The sequence below is a fragment of the Myotis lucifugus genome, unplaced genomic scaffold (assembly GCF_000147115.1).
Source record: "Myotis lucifugus unplaced genomic scaffold, Myoluc2.0 scaffold_2, whole genome shotgun sequence".
In the NCBI taxonomy this organism is placed as follows: Eukaryota; Metazoa; Chordata; class Mammalia; order Chiroptera; family Vespertilionidae; genus Myotis; species Myotis lucifugus.
Window position 1 is genome coordinate 29,241,500 of NW_005871050.1, and position 19,194 is coordinate 29,260,693.

At 39.2% G+C, this 19,194-nt stretch overlaps 1 protein-coding gene across 1 annotated transcript in view; it reads right to left on the reverse strand.

The window, feature by feature from the left end:
- The window catches only part of TBC1D8B (TBC1 domain family member 8B), a 72,129-nt gene that overhangs the window by 42,557 nt on the left and 10,378 nt on the right, over window positions 1-19,194 (reverse strand). Inside the window, exons 2-6 of the mRNA XM_006082275.3 lie at window positions 14,938-15,048; window positions 5,260-5,378; window positions 4,543-4,768; window positions 3,444-3,684; window positions 1,390-1,597 (exon numbers count right to left, since the gene is read on the reverse strand). Of these exons, the coding sequence (XP_006082337.1) occupies window positions 1,390-1,597; window positions 3,444-3,684; window positions 4,543-4,768; window positions 5,260-5,378; window positions 14,938-15,048 (905 nt within the window). The remainder of the gene's footprint in view (window positions 1-1,389; window positions 1,598-3,443; window positions 3,685-4,542; window positions 4,769-5,259; window positions 5,379-14,937; window positions 15,049-19,194) is intronic.

Genomic DNA, 19,194 nt, shown 5'->3' on the forward strand with positions numbered 1-19,194 from the left:
GCAGGCAGAGGCACTTAGGGGCGATCAGGCAGGCAGACGTGTAGTTAGAGGCCAGTGGTCCCGGATTGTAAGAAGGATGTCCGACTGCCAGTCAGGCATCCCTCGAGGTGGGTCCCAGATTTCGAGAGGGTGCAGGCCAGGCTGAGGGACACCCCCTCCCATGCACGAATTCTGTGCACGGGCCTCTAGTCTATATATAAAAGGCTAATATGCTAAGTGTCCGACTGTCCGACCGTCCGACCGGTTGCTATGACGCACACTGACCACCAGGGGACAGATGCTCAATGCAGGAGCTGCTGAGCGGCCATGACTTGGCAGCGGTGGTTCTCAGATCACACACCTCAAAACCAGAGAGGAGGGAGCCTGATTCCTCGCGGGGCCACTCAAATCCATCTTTGGCTGTGGGTTATGTTGTTGCTGGGGCACTGTCAGCCCTGAATCTGGTTTACTGCACACTTGCATTTGCGTTCCACACCCTGTACTACAGCAACTTTGCAGAGTGCCCTCTTGCACTCCAGGACCCCTCGGGGGATGTCGGAGAGCTGGTTTCAGCCAGATCCCCACAGGCCAGGCCGAGGGACCCCACCTGCCAGAGGGACCCCACTCACTCTGCAGATGCCGGGTAGGGACCGCAGGAGGTTGGCTCCAGGATGTGTCTGGCCCATCTCGCCCAGTCCCGCCCCACCAGCTACCTTCTAATTAATTTCCTTTCAATGTGCATGAATCCGTGCACCAGATCACTAGTATTGTAATAACTATGTATGTTGTCAGGGGGTACTAGACTTATTGGGGGGTGTAAATATCTAACCACTATGCTGTACACCTAAAACTAATATAATATTGAATGTCAATTGTAATTGAAAAAAATTTAAAAAGGAAATAAAATTTATTATCCTAAAAAAAAGAAATAGACTTTATGTACTAGTTGTACCACTGATACAGGTGCAAGTTATTTAACTTCTCAAGGGAAAGTCTTAACTAACATGTAGTCTTTAAAAATGACAACACAATTTAGTGGTGCAATGCTGACTATTTTTGACTTACACAAAAGCTATCAATTCTATCTTTTTTGACTGTGCATATCAAATATCTAAGTTTTGGTGTTCATGTCATATATGTCTGTCTAATCATGTTCCATTTTGAGTCATCCTAAACCCTTACCTTGTTTCTAAATTTTTATGTAACTTTTTTCATTTTCAACAAGAGCTATAAGGCTCTTAGTACTCTTATCCTAAAGAATAATGCTGGACTTAAAAATTATTATCTAAAAATTACTAAAATAAAGCGGCATAATGAGTTTTTAATAATTTATAGAATTAAAGGAAATTTTCCTCTTTGAATGTTAATATCTTCAAACTAAAAACTGGTACGCAACTAAATTTACATTACCTCTCGAAATGGAATGATTACACTGCACAGATTGCCATCCTGGCTAGCAAAGCAGATATAGTTCTCTGAGATGCACATTTTGCCATGAGCATTGAAGTGGCTGAATGGCACCCATAAAAAACATTCATGTACTTCTTTCAAAGTCTCTTCTTTGGGCAGCCTAAAGAAAGCATTAAACTGCTCACTGTGGGCTCGATCTTCTAGACCTCTGTAGGAAAGAAAAGAGGGGGACTTAAATAATGACTTCTAAAGGGTACACATGTTTATACTGATTAATCCAAATGCAATGTAAAGCAGAACGTTTAAACACTATATGCTATATTCTTCAACAAATTATGAAATGGAAGAAACTACTGATTCCTAACAGATTCATTTTGTTTGTTCTCTTTTCCAATTTTTTAAATTAGTGGATTAGAATGCACAAAAATTAGAGATAATATAGGTCTTCAAACCATCTGTTAAGGAGTGATTTGCTGGAAGGTTATTATTATACTACTATATTGTCATATTATTGATTATGGCTAAAACTAATCTCAGTAGACAGTAATCGTTATAATCTGGTTATCAGAAAATCATAAGTTACCCAGTTCAAACAAAATAAAATAATGAAAATTTATGGCATCCAAATTTAGAGAGAAAGTTAGTGTATAAAAAGTAATAGTAAAACTAAAATTTTGCATAAAAGATAAATAGTGCATAAAAGATAATATTAATATTTTAAAAAGTCCAAATTAGAAGCAAGATAAAACAATACTGTTTGCACAGTATTAGGCACCTTATAGGTTTCAATAAATACAGATTAGTTGTTAACTTAAACATACATATATAAATAAAAAACAATTGTTTAAAATAGAACAATTTTCTAGTGGCACTAAACACTCAAGTTAAGCAGCTATGCCATCTGGGGTAGTAAGTAAATTATGCAAGTTCTAACTCAGAGCCAACAAAATTAAAACTAAATTCATCATTCCAGCATATACTATTTGAATATGAGATACTTCATGTCTTTCAAAATAATTTTGATAAATATGAATGGAAAACCACATTAATTTTAACTCAAATTGTAATCCAATGGGTTATTTCATTATTATTTAAAAGGATGAGGTTTATTTATATCAATGAAAAGAAGTCCATGATATATTATTTTAAGGAGGGGAAGCAAACTGTATAATATGTGATAGCAAACCAAATACATATAGAGGCAAACAGCTTTCAGACATATACTTCTGATGCAGAAACTAATTATTAATATTTATCTAGTACTTTATATTTTTCAAAGTGCTTTCACATAATATATTGCTCATTCCTTATAAGTGCTCTCTGAAAATACAGAGGTCCTGAGTGATTATGACTTGTCCAAGAGTTCCTGTACTCTCCTTTTAAACACTATATTCTCCACTGACTCCACAAACTTGCCTCTTCATAAAAAAACAATGCCCTTGCCCTAGCCAGTTTGGCTCAGTGGACAGAGGGCCGGCCTGGGGACTGAAGGGTCCTAGGTTGGATTCTGATCAAGGGCACACACCTGGGTTGGAGGCTCAATCCCCTGTGTGGGGGTGCAGGAGGCAGCCGATCAATGATTCTCTCTCATCACTGATGTTTCTATCTCTCTCTCCTTTTCCCTTCCTCTCTGAAATCAATAAAAATATATTTAAAAACATAAAACAACAAAACAAAAAACAATGCTCTTCATAAATTATTTTAAAATAAATACATTTAATAATTTCAGACCTAAAACTAGACTACTCATACAGAAATTTAGAGTTAGATTAACCTTGCACATATAAATCTCTACATTTCTAAAAGCACTCCATGGCAAATCCTACTGCGATCTCAAGAAACAATTTTCAAACCTAACTTCAATTGCTTCTTAGGGCTAAATTTCATGAAGAGAACACTATTTGTGAAATGCATATAAATAAATAATATCAATAATTACCCCCCCCCAAAAAGCACATTACATAATACAGAACGGTTAACTTTTAATGCTAATCAATGCTACCATTCTTTGGTCAAACAATATTTTTAAAAAGTAAGTATTAAGGTTTGAATACCTTTTGGTGATTTGTCGAGGATCATCAAGAATTGGGTCATTATCAAATGTTTCCTTATCAAAAAGTCTCTTTACAGCATAGTTGGCTAGCTGTTCCATAAGAAGGTATGTTTGGTTAATATGCAAAAACATGGAAAAGTAGTGGCTATCCCCTTGGGAACACACATGAATACTCTCTGTCAGTATGACATTTGAAGTCTTTTCAAGTTTTGAGACCGCATCCCAGGAGATAATGAGTTTTACTGTAAACAAGAGTTATAAGTAGATCAGATTAAATTTGTAAATGTTGATTAATGTTTATCAATCAGGTCTTTCAAAAGAATAGTAACATACTTGAAAAATGCTATGAACAACTAAAATCTTTGAATCCAACATTAGTTATAATTTTAAATCATAACCATAAACATAATAATTGGGGAGTCTAGGAATAGATATAAATTATTGTTACTTTACATAATTACATAGTGGTACTATGGCTACTATATTTATATTGTATGTTTAAAACAAGGATTAAAGCATAGATTGAGGAAAGTAGGTAGTTTAGAACAATGGAAGAAAAGGAGTTATATGCTAGATTACCATCATTTCATATTCATTCACTTCCCACAATATGAAAGGCATTATGCAAGACATTCTATACATATTTTCTTATGGTTCCTATGTTAAATAACCAGCCTTAAAAGAATTCTTTCTCTAGATGAAGTAAACTTGTTTTATTTTTAGAGAGAGGGGGAGGGAGAGAGAAAGAAAGAGGGAAAAGGGGAAAGTGATGGGGGGGAGAGAGAGAGAGAGAGAGAGAGAGAGAGAGAGAGAGAGATCATTGATCAGTTGCCTCTCGCAAACACCCTCACCGGAGATTAAACCCCCAACATAGGAATGTGCCCTGACTGGGAATCAAACCAGAAACCTTTCAGTTGCACTGGACAATGCTCCAACCAACTGAGCCACACCGACCAGGGCTAGATCAACTGAACTTTTAATGTACAGTTTAATTACCCTTAATACCAATCCTAGTACTTTATATACAATCTAATACCACAACAGAGTTGATAAGTCAGTCAGAAAGTTCACAGTCATGGTAAGCAATAGAAACCACTTACTTTCTGATCCCAACAAAAAAGAATAGAAGCTCAGGAAGTTGGTGCTAAGATAGAGCCAGCCCTGACAAGGAACCCGTCCTTTCCAATAACTGCATGAGTAATACGTCACTAATTTCTCCTGCTCTGGCAAACCAAAACATTTTTCAAATTTCAAGAGAGTTTCTCGAAATTTCTCAGGGTCATCTTCTTTTGCAAAAGACTGTTTTCCCTCTTCAGCAATTAATCCCTAAGGGAGACAAAATATTTTCTGAAAATTAATCATTACCTATCAACAAAATTTTATTTCATATATTTAAACAGTTCATTGAATACAACTGTGTATATCTACACAGGTACATATATCATATGTATATTACATACTTAGGACAGAGATGAGATTTTCTTTAATTTTGTCATTAGGTTTTTCCTAATGCCTCACAAAGAACTACCACAAATACAGATGCTAAATATTGTTTTGATTGAGTGAAGTGTTCACTCAAACTCCAAACTCAAGAGATATTAAAATGAAAATATCCCTAAGAGCACTCACAAGGGCACCAAAAACTAACCACTGACTTTGCAATTTTTCTTTAGCACTAATTCTGACATTCATATGTGTGCTTTTGCCAATCCTAAAAGGTGCCAATAAAACATTGACCTTCTATGCAGGCTTTAATACTTAAATAAGAGGGTCAAGATTTTTGTATTTCATCTACAAATTGTACCCAGGCCACTTACTCTTATCTTTCCTTGTACAAAATTAGTAATATCTTCACTTGAGTCAAACACAGATAAAGTCTTCATGATATTTTGTTCCAACCAATCCCAATGCTTCATTATTTCTTCTCTGTTGGCTCCTGATTAATAATGAAAAAGAATAAAAGACACAAGGAAAAACTCCACAACAAAACTGCTCAATATTTACAAGCTTAGTTAAAAAGAAATAAAATTATATATGCTCTTTTCAAAAATGATATTCATAAAAATAAATGTATTAAATTTATTCTCTACTTCTCTACATGTGGGCATGAACACTATAAAAATAAAAGCATAATATGCTAATTAGACCAGACATCCTTCCAGATGAAGCTGGGGCTGCAAGGGAAGCCCAGGTCCCAGGTGCCAGAGGGAAGCCAGTGCTGGCAGCTGGGGGAAGGAAGGCCTACTCTTGCATGAATTTCATGCATCAGGCCTCTAGTTTTCATTATAAATAAAAACAAAATATTTAATGAAAGGGGAGAAAAGTAAATATAATTCATGAGGAAAGATAAAATTCTAAAAACAAGATGCCAGTAACTGGTGCCTACAATAACCAGTATCTTTTAAGAGAATAGCTAGAGTACCAGAATATAAATATACATAACTTAATTCTTGGTCTTCAAATAATAGTACTGTGCCTATAATCTGTGTTACTGAAAACAGCATGCACATGACAACCCTAAACACACTGTATGAATATAGATTTCAACTGTGGCAATTCAACTTACTTCAGAAGGTGTGAAGCCTTTGCTCAGAGCCACCCTTAAATTAAAAGGCCTGTCATGTAAAAGAAATTTCATGGAAGAGTTTAGAAACCCTGTAGCAAGATTAAATCCATGGTACCTGCTGAATCAGGGTTAGGTGGCTTTTTGGAGGTTAGCTTAAATAAATTAAATCTGGGTTGCTTTAGCCTGAAGAACACTGCAATATCAATCTCTGCATATCTTTAAGATCTCCCAAGCATTGTAGATTATACAAATTTCAATCAAAAGAAATACCTTGACTTCCTAGTATATCATAATATATAGAGAGTGACACTTAAAAATGTATTGAAACTGCAAAATTGCCTATTTCCTACAATTCAGTTAGAATCATATTCATGCTGTTAAAGTCACCATACCAAGTGCAATAACTTTCTTTAATGAACCACAAATAAAATTTATGGGAAAATTTTAAGGCCTTTATTTTGGTCCTTTAATTATAAGGAAGCTTCATTAGTAGGTAACTACTATATTTCTGCATCAGTGCAATGAAAGGACATTTTTTCTATATAATTTTGACCAACCAAGTTTAGAGTTGAGGTTACAGACATCTCATAATATCAGCAGGTGTAGTGTCTTCTTCATTTAGTTTAAATGACGTTCAATTTAAGAGAGCCAGGAGAAAATGCTCACCTCCTACACTAAAGGAAATTTAGAGGGAGATGTAAAAAATAAGCCACAAATCTTTTCTTTAAAATTTATTTTATTGATTTCAGAGAGGAAGGGAGAGAGAGAAACATTAATGATGAATCATTGATCAGTTGCCTCCTGCACACACCCCCACAGGGATTAAATTCCAACATAGGTATGTGCCCTGACCAAGAATCAAACTGTGACCTCCTGGCTCATAGGTCAATGCTCAATCACTGAGCCATGCCCGCTGCACAAGCCACACATCTTTAAAAATTAATTGTATGCTGTAGCTATATGCTGATGCATATGAACTATCCAAAAGTCACATGAATTTTTTTTTTAAAGTATATCTACTTGATAACAGAGGTGGAGAAAAGAAAGAGAAAGAGAAAAGACAGTATTACAGCATACAAAAAGCTAAAAATCTGGGATTCTAATTTAGAGCAACATTATAATAGCATCATAAAAAAGTAACATACTGTCATGGTGTTTTTTAAGATTTTGAGTTGCTTTATTAGGAAGAATCTAAACCGCTCCAGAGAATTAATATGTAGCATTACCTGAAAGATATCCTTTCATATTTCAAGTACTTCAAGGATATGATGCCTTTTGTGAGAACGTAGGTGTGCAATTAAAAAAGATTCAATTTTTCAGACTTATCCTTTCTTAGGGAATGACTTTGAAGTTTTGGGCTTGATTCTCCTCATCTGAGTTATTACAGATGAAACAGTATTTTATGGGGAAGTTCTTACCTTCCCTAGAGTTGGGTGAATCAGGAGGAATAAGTTGAAGAAAGGAGTTATATAGCAGTAACAATGACCAAAATCTATTCAAAATTAGCACTAATGGAACACATGTTTCAGGTCCCTCAACTGATCAATGTTTTATTTTTAACACATATTTTTGTTTATTATATAACATGTCCTATGACATTAATATTTTATATACATTATAAACCATATACAGAAACAAAATAATTAAAGTACAAGATAAAAGTTCTAACATTTTCTTCCTGTATTTTTTAATCTATTAAGGATTATAGTTTTATTTTTGAAATATACATATTTTTATTATTGATAGTATAGTATTAGATGTCTTCATTTTCTTCCCCCTTACCCCCCTCCTCCCAGCCCCTACCCATCCCCCAGGTCTTCACCATCCTATCGCCTATGTCCAAAGGCTATGCATATCCTATCTAATAAAAGAGAAACATGGTAATTAGCCGTAACTTCGCTACCCTTCCCATTGGCTAATCAGCGAGATATGCAAATTAACTGCTAAACAAGATGGCGGCCGGCAGCCAGGCACTGAAGCGAACAGGAGGCTTGCTTGCTTCAGTGACGGAGGAAGCCAATGTTCCCTGCCTGCCGCTGCTGGGCTCTAAGCTTGCAGTTTAAGAAACATTGTTGCAAGTATAGAAGCTAAAAAAGCCCAGAAACCTGCTTTCAGCCAGCCGGGCCTCAGAGCTGGAGTTGAAACAGTGTTTCGATTATAGAACCCAAACAAACCAGATACCTGCTTTCAGCAGCCGAGGTCTCAGAACTGGAGCTGAGCCTCAGAGAGAAAGCCAGCTCTCAGTTCCAGTGACAGCCATAGAAGGTAAATAAATCCAAGAATAAAAGAAAAAAGAAAAAAAGGACAGGTTGGGAGCTTCAGTTGCCGCCAGCCTGAAAACGGCCCTCAGCCCCTAACCCAGACTGGCCAGGCACCCCAGTGGGGATCCCCACCCTGAAGGGGGTGTGACCAGCTGCAAACAACCATCATCCCCTCACCCAAGCTGGCCAGGCACCCCAGTGGGGACCCCCACCCTGAAGGGGGTGTGACCAGCTGCAAACAGCCATCATCCCCTCACCCAGGCTGGCCAGGCATCCAAGTGGGACCCCCACCCTGATCCAGGACACCCTTCAGGGCAAACCAGCCGGCCCCCACCCGTGCACCAGGCCTCTATCCTATATAGTAAAAGGGTAATATGCTTCCCAGCACTGGGATCAGCAGAGCTGCGAGGCCTCCCAAACCCGGGATCAGCGGAGCCACTAGGCCTCACGCCCCGGGATCAGCGGAGCCGCGAGGCCTCCTGGCACTGGGATCAGCGGAGCCGAGAGGCCTCCTGGCACTGGGATCAGCAGAGCCTCCCAGCACTGGGATCAGCGGAGCAGCGAGGCCTCCCAGCACTGGGATCAGCAGAGCAGCGAGGCCTCCCAGCACAGGGATCAGCAGAGCAGCGAGGCCTCCCAGCACAGGGATCAGCAGAGCAGCGAGGCCTCCCAGCACAGGGATCAGCAGAGCAGCGAGGCCTCCCAGCACCGGGATCAACGGAGCAGTGAGGCCACACTGCCCCTGTGTCAAGCAGAGCTGCGAGGCCTCCTAGCACCGGGATCAGTGGAGCAGCAAGGCCTCACTGCCCCTGTGTCAAGTAGAGCCACGAGGACTCCCAGCACCGGGATCAGCGGAGCAGCGAGGCCTCCCAGCACTGGGATCAGCGGAGCCACGAGGCCTCCTGGCCCCTGGAGCAGCGTGACAGGGGGAAGAGCCCAAACCCCCTGATCTCCCTGCAGCTCTGTGTGTGACAGGGGGCAGGGCCACAACCTTCCTATCCGCCCTGCTCTGTTCGTGACAGGGGAAGGCGCCCCAATCCCCTGATCGGCCCTGCTCTGTGCCTGATAGGAGGGAGCTCCCCACTCCCCTGACCAGCCCTGCTCTGTGTGTGACAGGGTGTGGTGCCCCAACCCCCCCATGGACCCTGCTCTGTGTGTGATGGGGTGGAGCCGCAACCTCCCTATCAGCCCTGCCCTGAGTGTGACAGGGGGGAGTGCCCCAACCCCCTGATCGGCCCTGCTCTGTGGGTGACAGGGGGCGGCGCCCCAAACCCCTGATTGGCCCTGCTCTGTGTGTGACAGGGTACGGAGCCCCAACCCCCCTGATGGGCCCTGCTCTGTGCGTGACAGGGGGCAGTGCCCCAACCCCCTGATCGGCCCATGCTCTGTGCGTGACAGGGGGTGGCGCGGCAACCTCCCCATTGACCCTGCCTTGAGTGTGACAGGGGGCGGCGCCCCAATCCCCCAATCTGCCCTGCTCTGAGCCCGACCAGGGGCTGCACCTAGGGATTGGGCCTGCCCTCTGCCACCCGGGAGCAGGCCTAAGCCAGCACGTTGTTATCTCCCGAGGGGTCCCAGATTGTGAGAGGGCACAAGTGGGGCTGAGGGACACCCCCCCGCCAGTGCACAAATTTTTGTGCACCGGGCCACTAGTCTATAATAAAAGTGTAATATGCTAATTAGACCAGATGCCCTTCCAGACAATCTTCTGGATGAAGCCGGGGCTGCGAGGCAAGCCCAGGTCCCGGGTGCCAGAGAAAAGCTGGTGCTGGCAGCCGGGGGAAGGAAGGCCTACTCTTGCATGAATTTCGTACATCAGGCCTCTAGTAAGTATATAAGTTCTTTGGATTATCTCCGCATCTCCCACCCGCACATTGAGGTATATCAGTCTGTTCCATGCTTGAATGCTCCAGGTCTTATTTTGTTGATCAATTCATTTTGTTCATTGGATTCCACAAATAAGTGAGATCATGTGGTATTTGTCTTTCTCAGATTGGCGTATTTCACTTAGCGTAATAGTCTTCAGGTCCATCCATGCTGTCCCAAAGGGTAAGAGATCCTCTTTCTTACAATTGCATAGTATTCCTTGGGAGACGTCTGACTGATGGCTTAGGCCCACTTCCCAGGGGAGTGGGCCTAAGCCGGCATTCAGACATCCTTAGTGCTGCCGCAGAGGCGGGAGAGGCTCCTGCTACCGCCACTGCACTCGCCAGCTGTGAGCCCAGCTTTTGGCTAAGTGGCGCTCCGACCACTGTGGGAGCGCACTGACCACCAGGAGGCAGCTACTGAATTGAGCGTCTGCCCCTGGTGGTCAGTGCATGTCATAGCGACCAGTCGTTCCACAGTTTGGTCAATTTGCATATTAGACTTTTATTATATAGGATGGTGTAAGTTAGTGGTCTAAGTTTCATCTTCTTGTATGTGTCTGCCCAGTTTTCCCAACAGAATTTGTTGAAGAGACTGTCTTTACTTCATTGTATGTTCTTGCCTCCTTTGTCAAATATTGACCGTAATGATGTGGATAAATTTTGGGGGTCTCCATTCTGATGCATTGGTCTATATGTCTGTTCTTGGGCCAGTAGCAGGCTGTTTTGGTTATAATGGCCTTGTAGTATAGTTTGGTATCTGGTACTGTGATCCCTTCAACTTCGTTCTTCTTTCTCAAGATTGCTGCAGCTATTTGGGATCTTTTATGGTTCCATATAAATGTTTGAGGTATTAATTTTAGTTCTGTGAAGTATGCCCTTGATAATTTAATAGGGCTTGCACTGAATCTATAGATTGCTTTAGGTAGTATAGACATTTTAATGATGTTAATTCATCCAATCCATGAACATGGTAAACGTTTCCATTTGTTTGTATCTTCCTCTCTTTCTATTTTTCAGTGTGTCATAGTTTTCCCAAGTACAGATCTTTTCCTTCCTTGGTTGAGTTTATTCCTAGGTATATTATATTTGTTTTGTTACAATGATAAAAGGGATTGATTTTTTTTTTTTTTGGTTTCTTTTTCTGAGAGTTCATTATTAGTGTATAAAAATGTCACCAATTTTTGGATGTTGAATTTGTATCCTTGACAAATTCATTTATTATTAAGTATAGTAGTTTCCTGGTAGTGTCTTAAAGGTTTTCTATGTACAATATCATGTCATCTGTGAATCACAGTTTTACTTTTTCCTTTCCAATGTGGATGCCTTTTATCTCTTCTTGTCTGATTGGTGTAGCTAGGACTTCCAAAGCACTTCCACTTACTATGTTGAATAAGATTGGTGAAAGTGGACATCCTTGTCTTGTTCCTGTTCTAAAGGGAGACGCTTTTAGATTTTTTTGCATTGAGTATTATGTTGGTTGTAGGTGTGTCATATATGGACTTTATTATGTTGAGATATGATCCCTCTATTCCCACTTTACTAAGAGTTTTTATCAAAAAAGGGTGCTGGATTTCATTGAAAGATGTTTCTGCATTCCTGATAAGACCATGTGATTTTTGTTTTTCAATTTGTTTATGTGCTACACCATATTTATAAATTTGCAATTATTGTACCAGCCATGAATCCATGGAATAAATCCTACTTGTTCATGCATGTATGATCTTTTTAATATATTGCTGGATCCAATTTACTAATATTTTGCTGAGAATTTAAGCATCTGTGTTAATCAGGGATATTGGCCTGTAATTCTCTTTCTTTGTAGTGTCTTTATCTGTTTTTGGAATTAGGATAGAGCTGGCTTTGTAAAAAGAGCTTGGAAGTATTCCTTTCCTCTTGAATTTTTTGAAATAGTTTGAGGAGGATAGGTACTAGTTCTTTGAATGTTTGGTAAAACTATACTGTAATTCCATCCAGTCCAGGACTTTTGTTTGCTGAAAGTTTTTAAATTACTGCTTTAATTTCATTTGCTGTTATTGGCCTATTAAGGTTTTCTGATTCTTCCTGATTGAGTTTTCGAAGATTGAATGTTTCTAGAAATTTGTCCATTTTCCAGGTTGTCCAGTTTTTTGGCATATACTTGTTCATAGTATATACTTACTAGTACAATTCTTTTTTTTCTTGTGGTGCCCATTGTTATATTGCCTCTTTCATTTCTGATTTTATTTAGTTGGGTTCTCTCTGTTTCTTGATGAGTCTACCTAGGGGTTCGTCAATCTTGTTTATCTTTTCAAAGAACCAGCTTTTAGATTCATTGATCTTTTGTACTGAATTTCAGTCTCTATGTCATTAATTTCCACTCCGATGTTTATTATTTCCTTCCTTCTACTTCCTCTGGGCTTTTCTTGCTCTTCTCTCTCTAATTCCTTTAGTTGTAGGGTTAGGTAACTTATTAGTGCTTTTTCTTGTTTCTTGAGGTAGGCCTATAATGCAGCGGTTCTCAACCTGTGGGTCGCGACCCCTTTGGGGGTCATACGACCCTTTCACAGGGGTTGCCTAAGACCATCGGAAAACACATATATAATTACATATTGTTTACAGTAACAAAATTACAGTTATGAAGTAGCAACGAAAATAATTTTATGGTTGGGGGTCACCACAATATGAGGAACTGTATTAAAGGGTCGCGACATTAGGAAGGTTGAGAACCACTGCTATAATGCTATGAATTTTCCTCTCAGGATTGCTTTCACCATGTCCCAGAGGTTTTGTGTGGTTTTATGTTCATTTTCATTTGTTTCCAGAAAGTTTTTAATTTCTTCTTTGATCTCATTGGTAACCCATTCATTGTTTAGTAACATGCTATTTAGCATCCATGTATTTGAGTGTTTTGAGGTTATTTTTACTGTAGTTGATTTTTAACTACATGCCATTGTGATCTGAGAAGATGCTCGGTATGATATCAATCTTTTTGAATTTGAATTTGTTTTATGTCCTAATATATGGTCTATCTTTGAGAATGTTTCATGTGTGCTTGAGAAGAATGTATATTCTGTTGCTTTGTGGTGAAATCTTCTGTAAATTTCAGTTAGATCTATCTGATCTAGTGTGTCACTTAATGCCTCTGTTTCCTTGTTGATTTTTTGTCCAGAAGATCTATCCAGTGATATCAGTGGAGTGTTAAAGTCCCCTACTATGACTGTATTGCTGTCAACCTCTCCCTTAAAGTCCATCAAGAGTTTTTTTAATGTAGTTGGGTGCTCCTATATTAGGTCCATACATGTTTACAAGTGTTATATTTTCTCGTTGAATCATTCCCTTTGGTGTTATGTAGTGGCCTTCTTTGTCTCTTGCTATGGCCTTTGTTTTGGAGTCTATTTTGTCTGATATGAGTATTTCTACCCTAGCTTTTTTTCCCTTTCCACTTGCATATATATATATTCCATTCTTTATTTTCATTCTCAGGCAGGTCTCTTGTAGACAGCATATATATGGGTCGTGTTTTCCTATCCATTCAGCTACCCTATATATTTTGACTGGAGCATTTAGTCCATTAACATTTAAGGTTATTATTGATAGGTATTTATTTATTGCCATTTTATGTTCTTTATGCCTATGATCCTCTCTCTCTTCTTCTTCTTCAAGCAGTCCCTTTAACATTTCTTGCATTACTGGTTTGGTGGTAATGTACTCCTTTAACCTCTTTTTTTTTTTTTTGGTCTGGAAAGCTCTTTATTTCACCTTCAATTTTAAATGAGAGCTTTGCTGGATACAGTAGTCTTGGATTTAGGCCCTTGCTTTTCACTACTTTGAATACTTCATGCCCCTCTCTTCTGGCTTGAAGTGTTTCTATTGAGATGTCAGCTGACATTCTAATGGGAAATCCTTTGTAGGTAATTTTCTGTCTCTTTCTTGCTGCCTTTAAGATTCCTTGTCTTTAATGTTGGCCATTTTAATTATTATATGTCTAGATGTGGGTCTCTTTGGGTTCATGGTGATTGGGACTCTCTGTGCCTCCTGAACTTGTGTGACATTTACCTTCACCAGGTTGGGGAAATTTTCTGTCATTATTTCTTTAAACAGGTTCTCTGGTTCTTGCTCACCTTCTTCCCCTTCTGGTATTCACATAATGTTGTTGTTCCATTTCACGTCTATCTTTCTGCTTTTTAATTGTTTTTTTTCTATTTGCTGCTCTAATTGAGTACTTATTTCTACCTCATTTTCCAATTTGTTGATTTGATCCTCTGCTTCATCCAATCTACTTTTAATTCCTTCCAGCGTGTTCTTGATGTCAGATATGTTATTCTTCATTTCTATCTGGTCCTGGTTCATGGTTTCTATTTCCATTTTCATGTTGCTATAGTTTGCATGGTCTCTGAGCCAGAGTCACGCCCTGGGAGTGGCTGTGGCAGTAGCAGGGTCTCTTTGGCCAGAAGAGCTTGAACTACTGGCCCCCTACCCTGAGACTTCCGTGTAGTCAACTGGACTATCTCTCTTTCACACACACACACACACACACACACACACTTCCACACTACCACACACTCTCCCTCTCACTCCCTCACTCTGGTCCTGTCAGCCACCATGTTGAAATGCCCTAGTGAGTCTGATCAATGTTTTACAAACTGTAATAATCTGTAATCTTTCTTAAATAAACAATTAGATGTCTTCTTATTCTCTCAAAGTAGAATCTGAGAAATTTAACACTTTCTAAATCAAAACAACTAGGAAATATAAATATAGTTATTCAATTTATTAATGTCCTTATTTAGTTGATGTATATGCTTTAAAAATCATACTTACCACATGCAATTGACAGGTAAACTTGAGAATCTGGTGTCTGGTGTAGAATACGAAATGGAGCTACTTTAGCAGTAGAGTCTAAGACTGAATCAAGAGTCCCAACCAGAAGCCCTGTTGGAATAAAGAAACTGATGAAATAAGGATTTTACAAGAGATGAAATCAATAGTACTTCAAATGACAAAAAACAATGGATTTACTTTTTAAAATTTCTAGCCCAAAGTTTCCTTATAAAGACCTTTCATAAAGAAAAAATATATTCTGGATGAAAAAATTAGTGTTGCAATGTGAGTAGTGTTTGAGAAAATGATCTTTCAATAAAATGTCAAGTTCAATTGTCCAGATCTCAAGATATATTTGCAGTATATATATATATATATATATATATATATATATATACACTTCAAATAAATATAACAGGTTGTATATATAACAGGTTAGAATGTAGATACTAGTACCAGAGACTACCTGGGTTTGAGTCCTGGCTCTGCTCTGTCACTTAACTTATGTCAACTTGAGCCAGTTGTACCTACCCTTTTCTTCACGCCCATTTGCAAAATAAGGGGATTAAAATATAATCAACCACAAAGTGTTGTTGTAAAGATAAAATTAGTTATTATTACATATAAAACACTTAGAACAATGCTTACCATGTAGTAAAACACTCAATGTTAGCAAATACTAATATAAGAAAATCTTAGCTATTTAAACAAGATAAAACCTTGATTAATTAAAATGCTTAGGTAAAAGGATTTTTTAAAAACAATTCTTAATTTTTCATTTGGAATTTGAGGCTTTTGATCAGTTAGTTTCAATTTAATGACCTGATTATATTTCCTACTCCTCCTTAGAACAAAGTTTTCAGTTTTCTTAAACAACCAACTAATTTCTCCCTTGGGGTCTTTGTTAAGCAATTCTCTTTTACTTAGAAATGCTAACGCAAGTCTCTAGCCCAGTCCAGCTAATCCAAATTCTACATTTTCTTCAAGACCCGCTTCCCCAATGAAATCTTCATTGGCAACCCCAAGCAATAATGCCTTCCCTTTTCTCTGATTACTTATAGCACTTAAAGTCTATAAAACACAACCTATCATTCTGATAATTAGGCTAGTTATTACAACTATTTGTTAAGTGCTTGAAGTATATTAATCTTATCTCTTTATCTAGATTATTAGTTTGCTGAGGATAATAACCACATCTTCTACCTCTGGGTTTGCATCTTTAATTTTCAACATATTTCTGGACACAATAGGAGCTAAATTGTTGACTTAGTTGTATCAATGGGATGGCTGAAATACATAAACCCACTTTCCTTTTTGGAAATTTTGATTGGTTGAGTGTTGGTTTTGCTTTATGAAGCATTTATCTTTAATTTAGATTACATATTTTTTGAGAAAAACATTAAATCAATTATAAAGCAGGCTTTTGGCTATTTTCCTATCTTTACCCACTTAAAAGGAGTTAAGATTACAAGCAAGCTTTGAATGAGAATATGTATAGGTTGGCAGATGTGAGGTAGGAAGTTATAAACTTAGAGGGATGTAAGTTAGAATAGTAGGAGATAGAACAAAGAGATAAAGAGAAATTTGGCTCAACTGAAAGGAAAAGGTGGGGGAGCATAGATGTAGAAATTGGTAGAAAGTAAAAACTGAGGTCACAAAAGCAGCATAATAACAATTAGCAACCTGCAGAGGGTTGCTAATCACTTGACAAAACTGTCAAAATAAAGGCATTATAATTTCAAACAAAACCATTTATTAAACACAGCCCTGTTTGAGCTTCTAGATTTGCCTCCCACGAATTTAAATTTTAAAAAAAAAGATTTCAAAAAAGTATTTTCAAATTTGCAAGGAAAATAATTTATTTCACCTTTACCACACTTTCAATAAAACTAGCTCAAACTCAATTTTCTTATTTATATACACTAGAAAAAAGTAATATTAGAAAAATGGGAGAAAGAACAAAGAGGTAAAGAAAAGTTTGACTCAGTTGAAAGATAACAGTGGGAGTGTGAGGGGGCAGAAAGAAAAGGAGAGGCCACAGATAATCATTCCTGGGTAACATCATAACAATTAGTTCTCTCATAGAATGTTTTGAGACTGTGTACAAAGTGGTCAAAATCACTGGTAAGAAAGGTCATTCATTTCGTTCTACAACAGAAATGTTTACAAGATAAGTACCTTGCACTATGTAGAAAGGAAATTGCTAAGTTTTTGTAAGTGCATTAAATCAGGCAGTTCGTATAAAACTATGCAACAGATAATTTGGAAGCTAGTTCTAAAATACATTTGTAGTCACTTGGGGGAACTCTTCCAGCTCATTAAGCTAAAATCATTAAGTTTCAGCAAGTCATTCAGGAATTAATATGTGCCAATGTCTGGGTTTTAAAAGTACAAGGCAATAAGCTGACAACTTTGGGTTGTTTTTCCACATACATAGAGGTTTATCATCTGACAGCCTGAACATCCAAGGTCATGAATCAGCCTACACATGGGAAGTCCTTTAGCCATAGTAAATTGGGAAGATAATAGATATTATCTCTCAGCTGCATGAAAAAAAACAACAGATTTAAAAATAATAAGAAATATCATGAAATTCAAATAATCATTTGAATATCTATAACTGAGTAAGGTACCAATGTTCTAGAGCCTGATAAAGCTCTTTGGGGTTTCGGTAGCATCCTGCCATACAAGTAAAACCAAACTTTTTAAAGAAATTCACCACCATAATTTTTTTTAAAAATATATTTTTATTGATTTCAGAGAGGAAGGAAGAGGGAGACATAGAAATATCAATGATGAGAGAGCATCATTGATTGGTTGCCTCCTGCATGTCCCCTCCCCTCCCACTGGGGATCAAGCCCGCAACCCGGGCATGTGCCCTTGACCAGAATCGATCCCGGGACCCTTCAGTCCGCAGCCGACGCTCTATCCACTGAGCCAAATCGGCTCGGGCTCACCACCATAATTGATGTGTAATACTTTTTTATTAAATGGCATAGCAAATTAAAAAAAGAAGCAAGGTTCCATAATCTAAGAAAATAGGCAATTTACAGGTGATGATTATTGTTCATGAACCCATTCTTTGTTTTATTTATTTATTTATTTATTTATTTATTTATTTTAATTTAACGTTTTATTTTGAAACACTTTCAAACTCACATAAAACTTGGAAGAAGAGTACAAAGAGCCATTTGTTTAGGAGAACAGCAATGACCTAAAAAAGGAGGAATAGACAAGTAGACCTTGTGCCCCCAACTAAATCAACTAGACTGTCCTTGGACATGAGGGTCCCCAGGATGCCCCCTCGTCCTCTACATGGTCAGCTCTCGCTGGCTGGGCCCACACGTGCCTCATGGAGGTGGCTGAAAAACATCCCCAAAGGCCTGGGTCCATCAATGCTCAGCCCAGGCCTGACACTTTCTGTACAGGTGACAAGGTTTAGAGAGCCCTGAGGAGCATAAAGGCACCCCCCCCCGCCCCCGCCACAGCACCGATCACTGTCTCTGAATGTCTTCCTCCCAAAGTACAGGCTGGCCAAGTTGTGTTTTATTTTTAATTTATTGACTTGAGAGAGAGAGAGAGAGAAACACCGATCTGTTGTTCCACTTATTAATGTATTCATTGGTTGATTCTTGTATGTGCCCTCACCAGGAATCAACCCCCAACTTTGGCTTGTTGGGATGACGCTCTAACAACTGAGCACCCAGCCAGGGCTCAAACCAATTCTTTTTGGCTGGAGATATAGCACCACTGACTTTACAGATGAAAAATATCCTAACAGGTCTTGTAGACCAACCTCCAGCACATTCATCTACACTATAGGATCCCTGATAGAAAGCCTAGCATTGTCCTTTATAACCCCAGAGTTTATTTCTCTTAAGGCAGCCTATTGCATTTCATTAATTGGAAAGCCTTTCTAAAATATGAAAGGATATACATATATACTAGAGGCCCGGTGCACAAAAATTTGTGCACTCGGGGGGGGAGTGAGGGGGGGTCCCTCAGCCCGGCCTGTGCCCTCTTGCAGTCTGGGACCCCTCAGGAGATAACGACCTGCTGGCTTAGGCCTGCTCCTGGGTGGCAGAGGGCAGGCCCAATCCCTAGGTGCAGCCCCTGGTCGGGCTCAGAGCAGGGCTGATTGGGGAGTTGGGGCGCCGCCCCCTGTCATGCACAGAGCAGGGCGGATCAGGAGGTTGCAATGACACCCTCAGTCACGCTCAGGGTGGGGCCGATTGGGGGGTTGGGGCACCGCCCCCT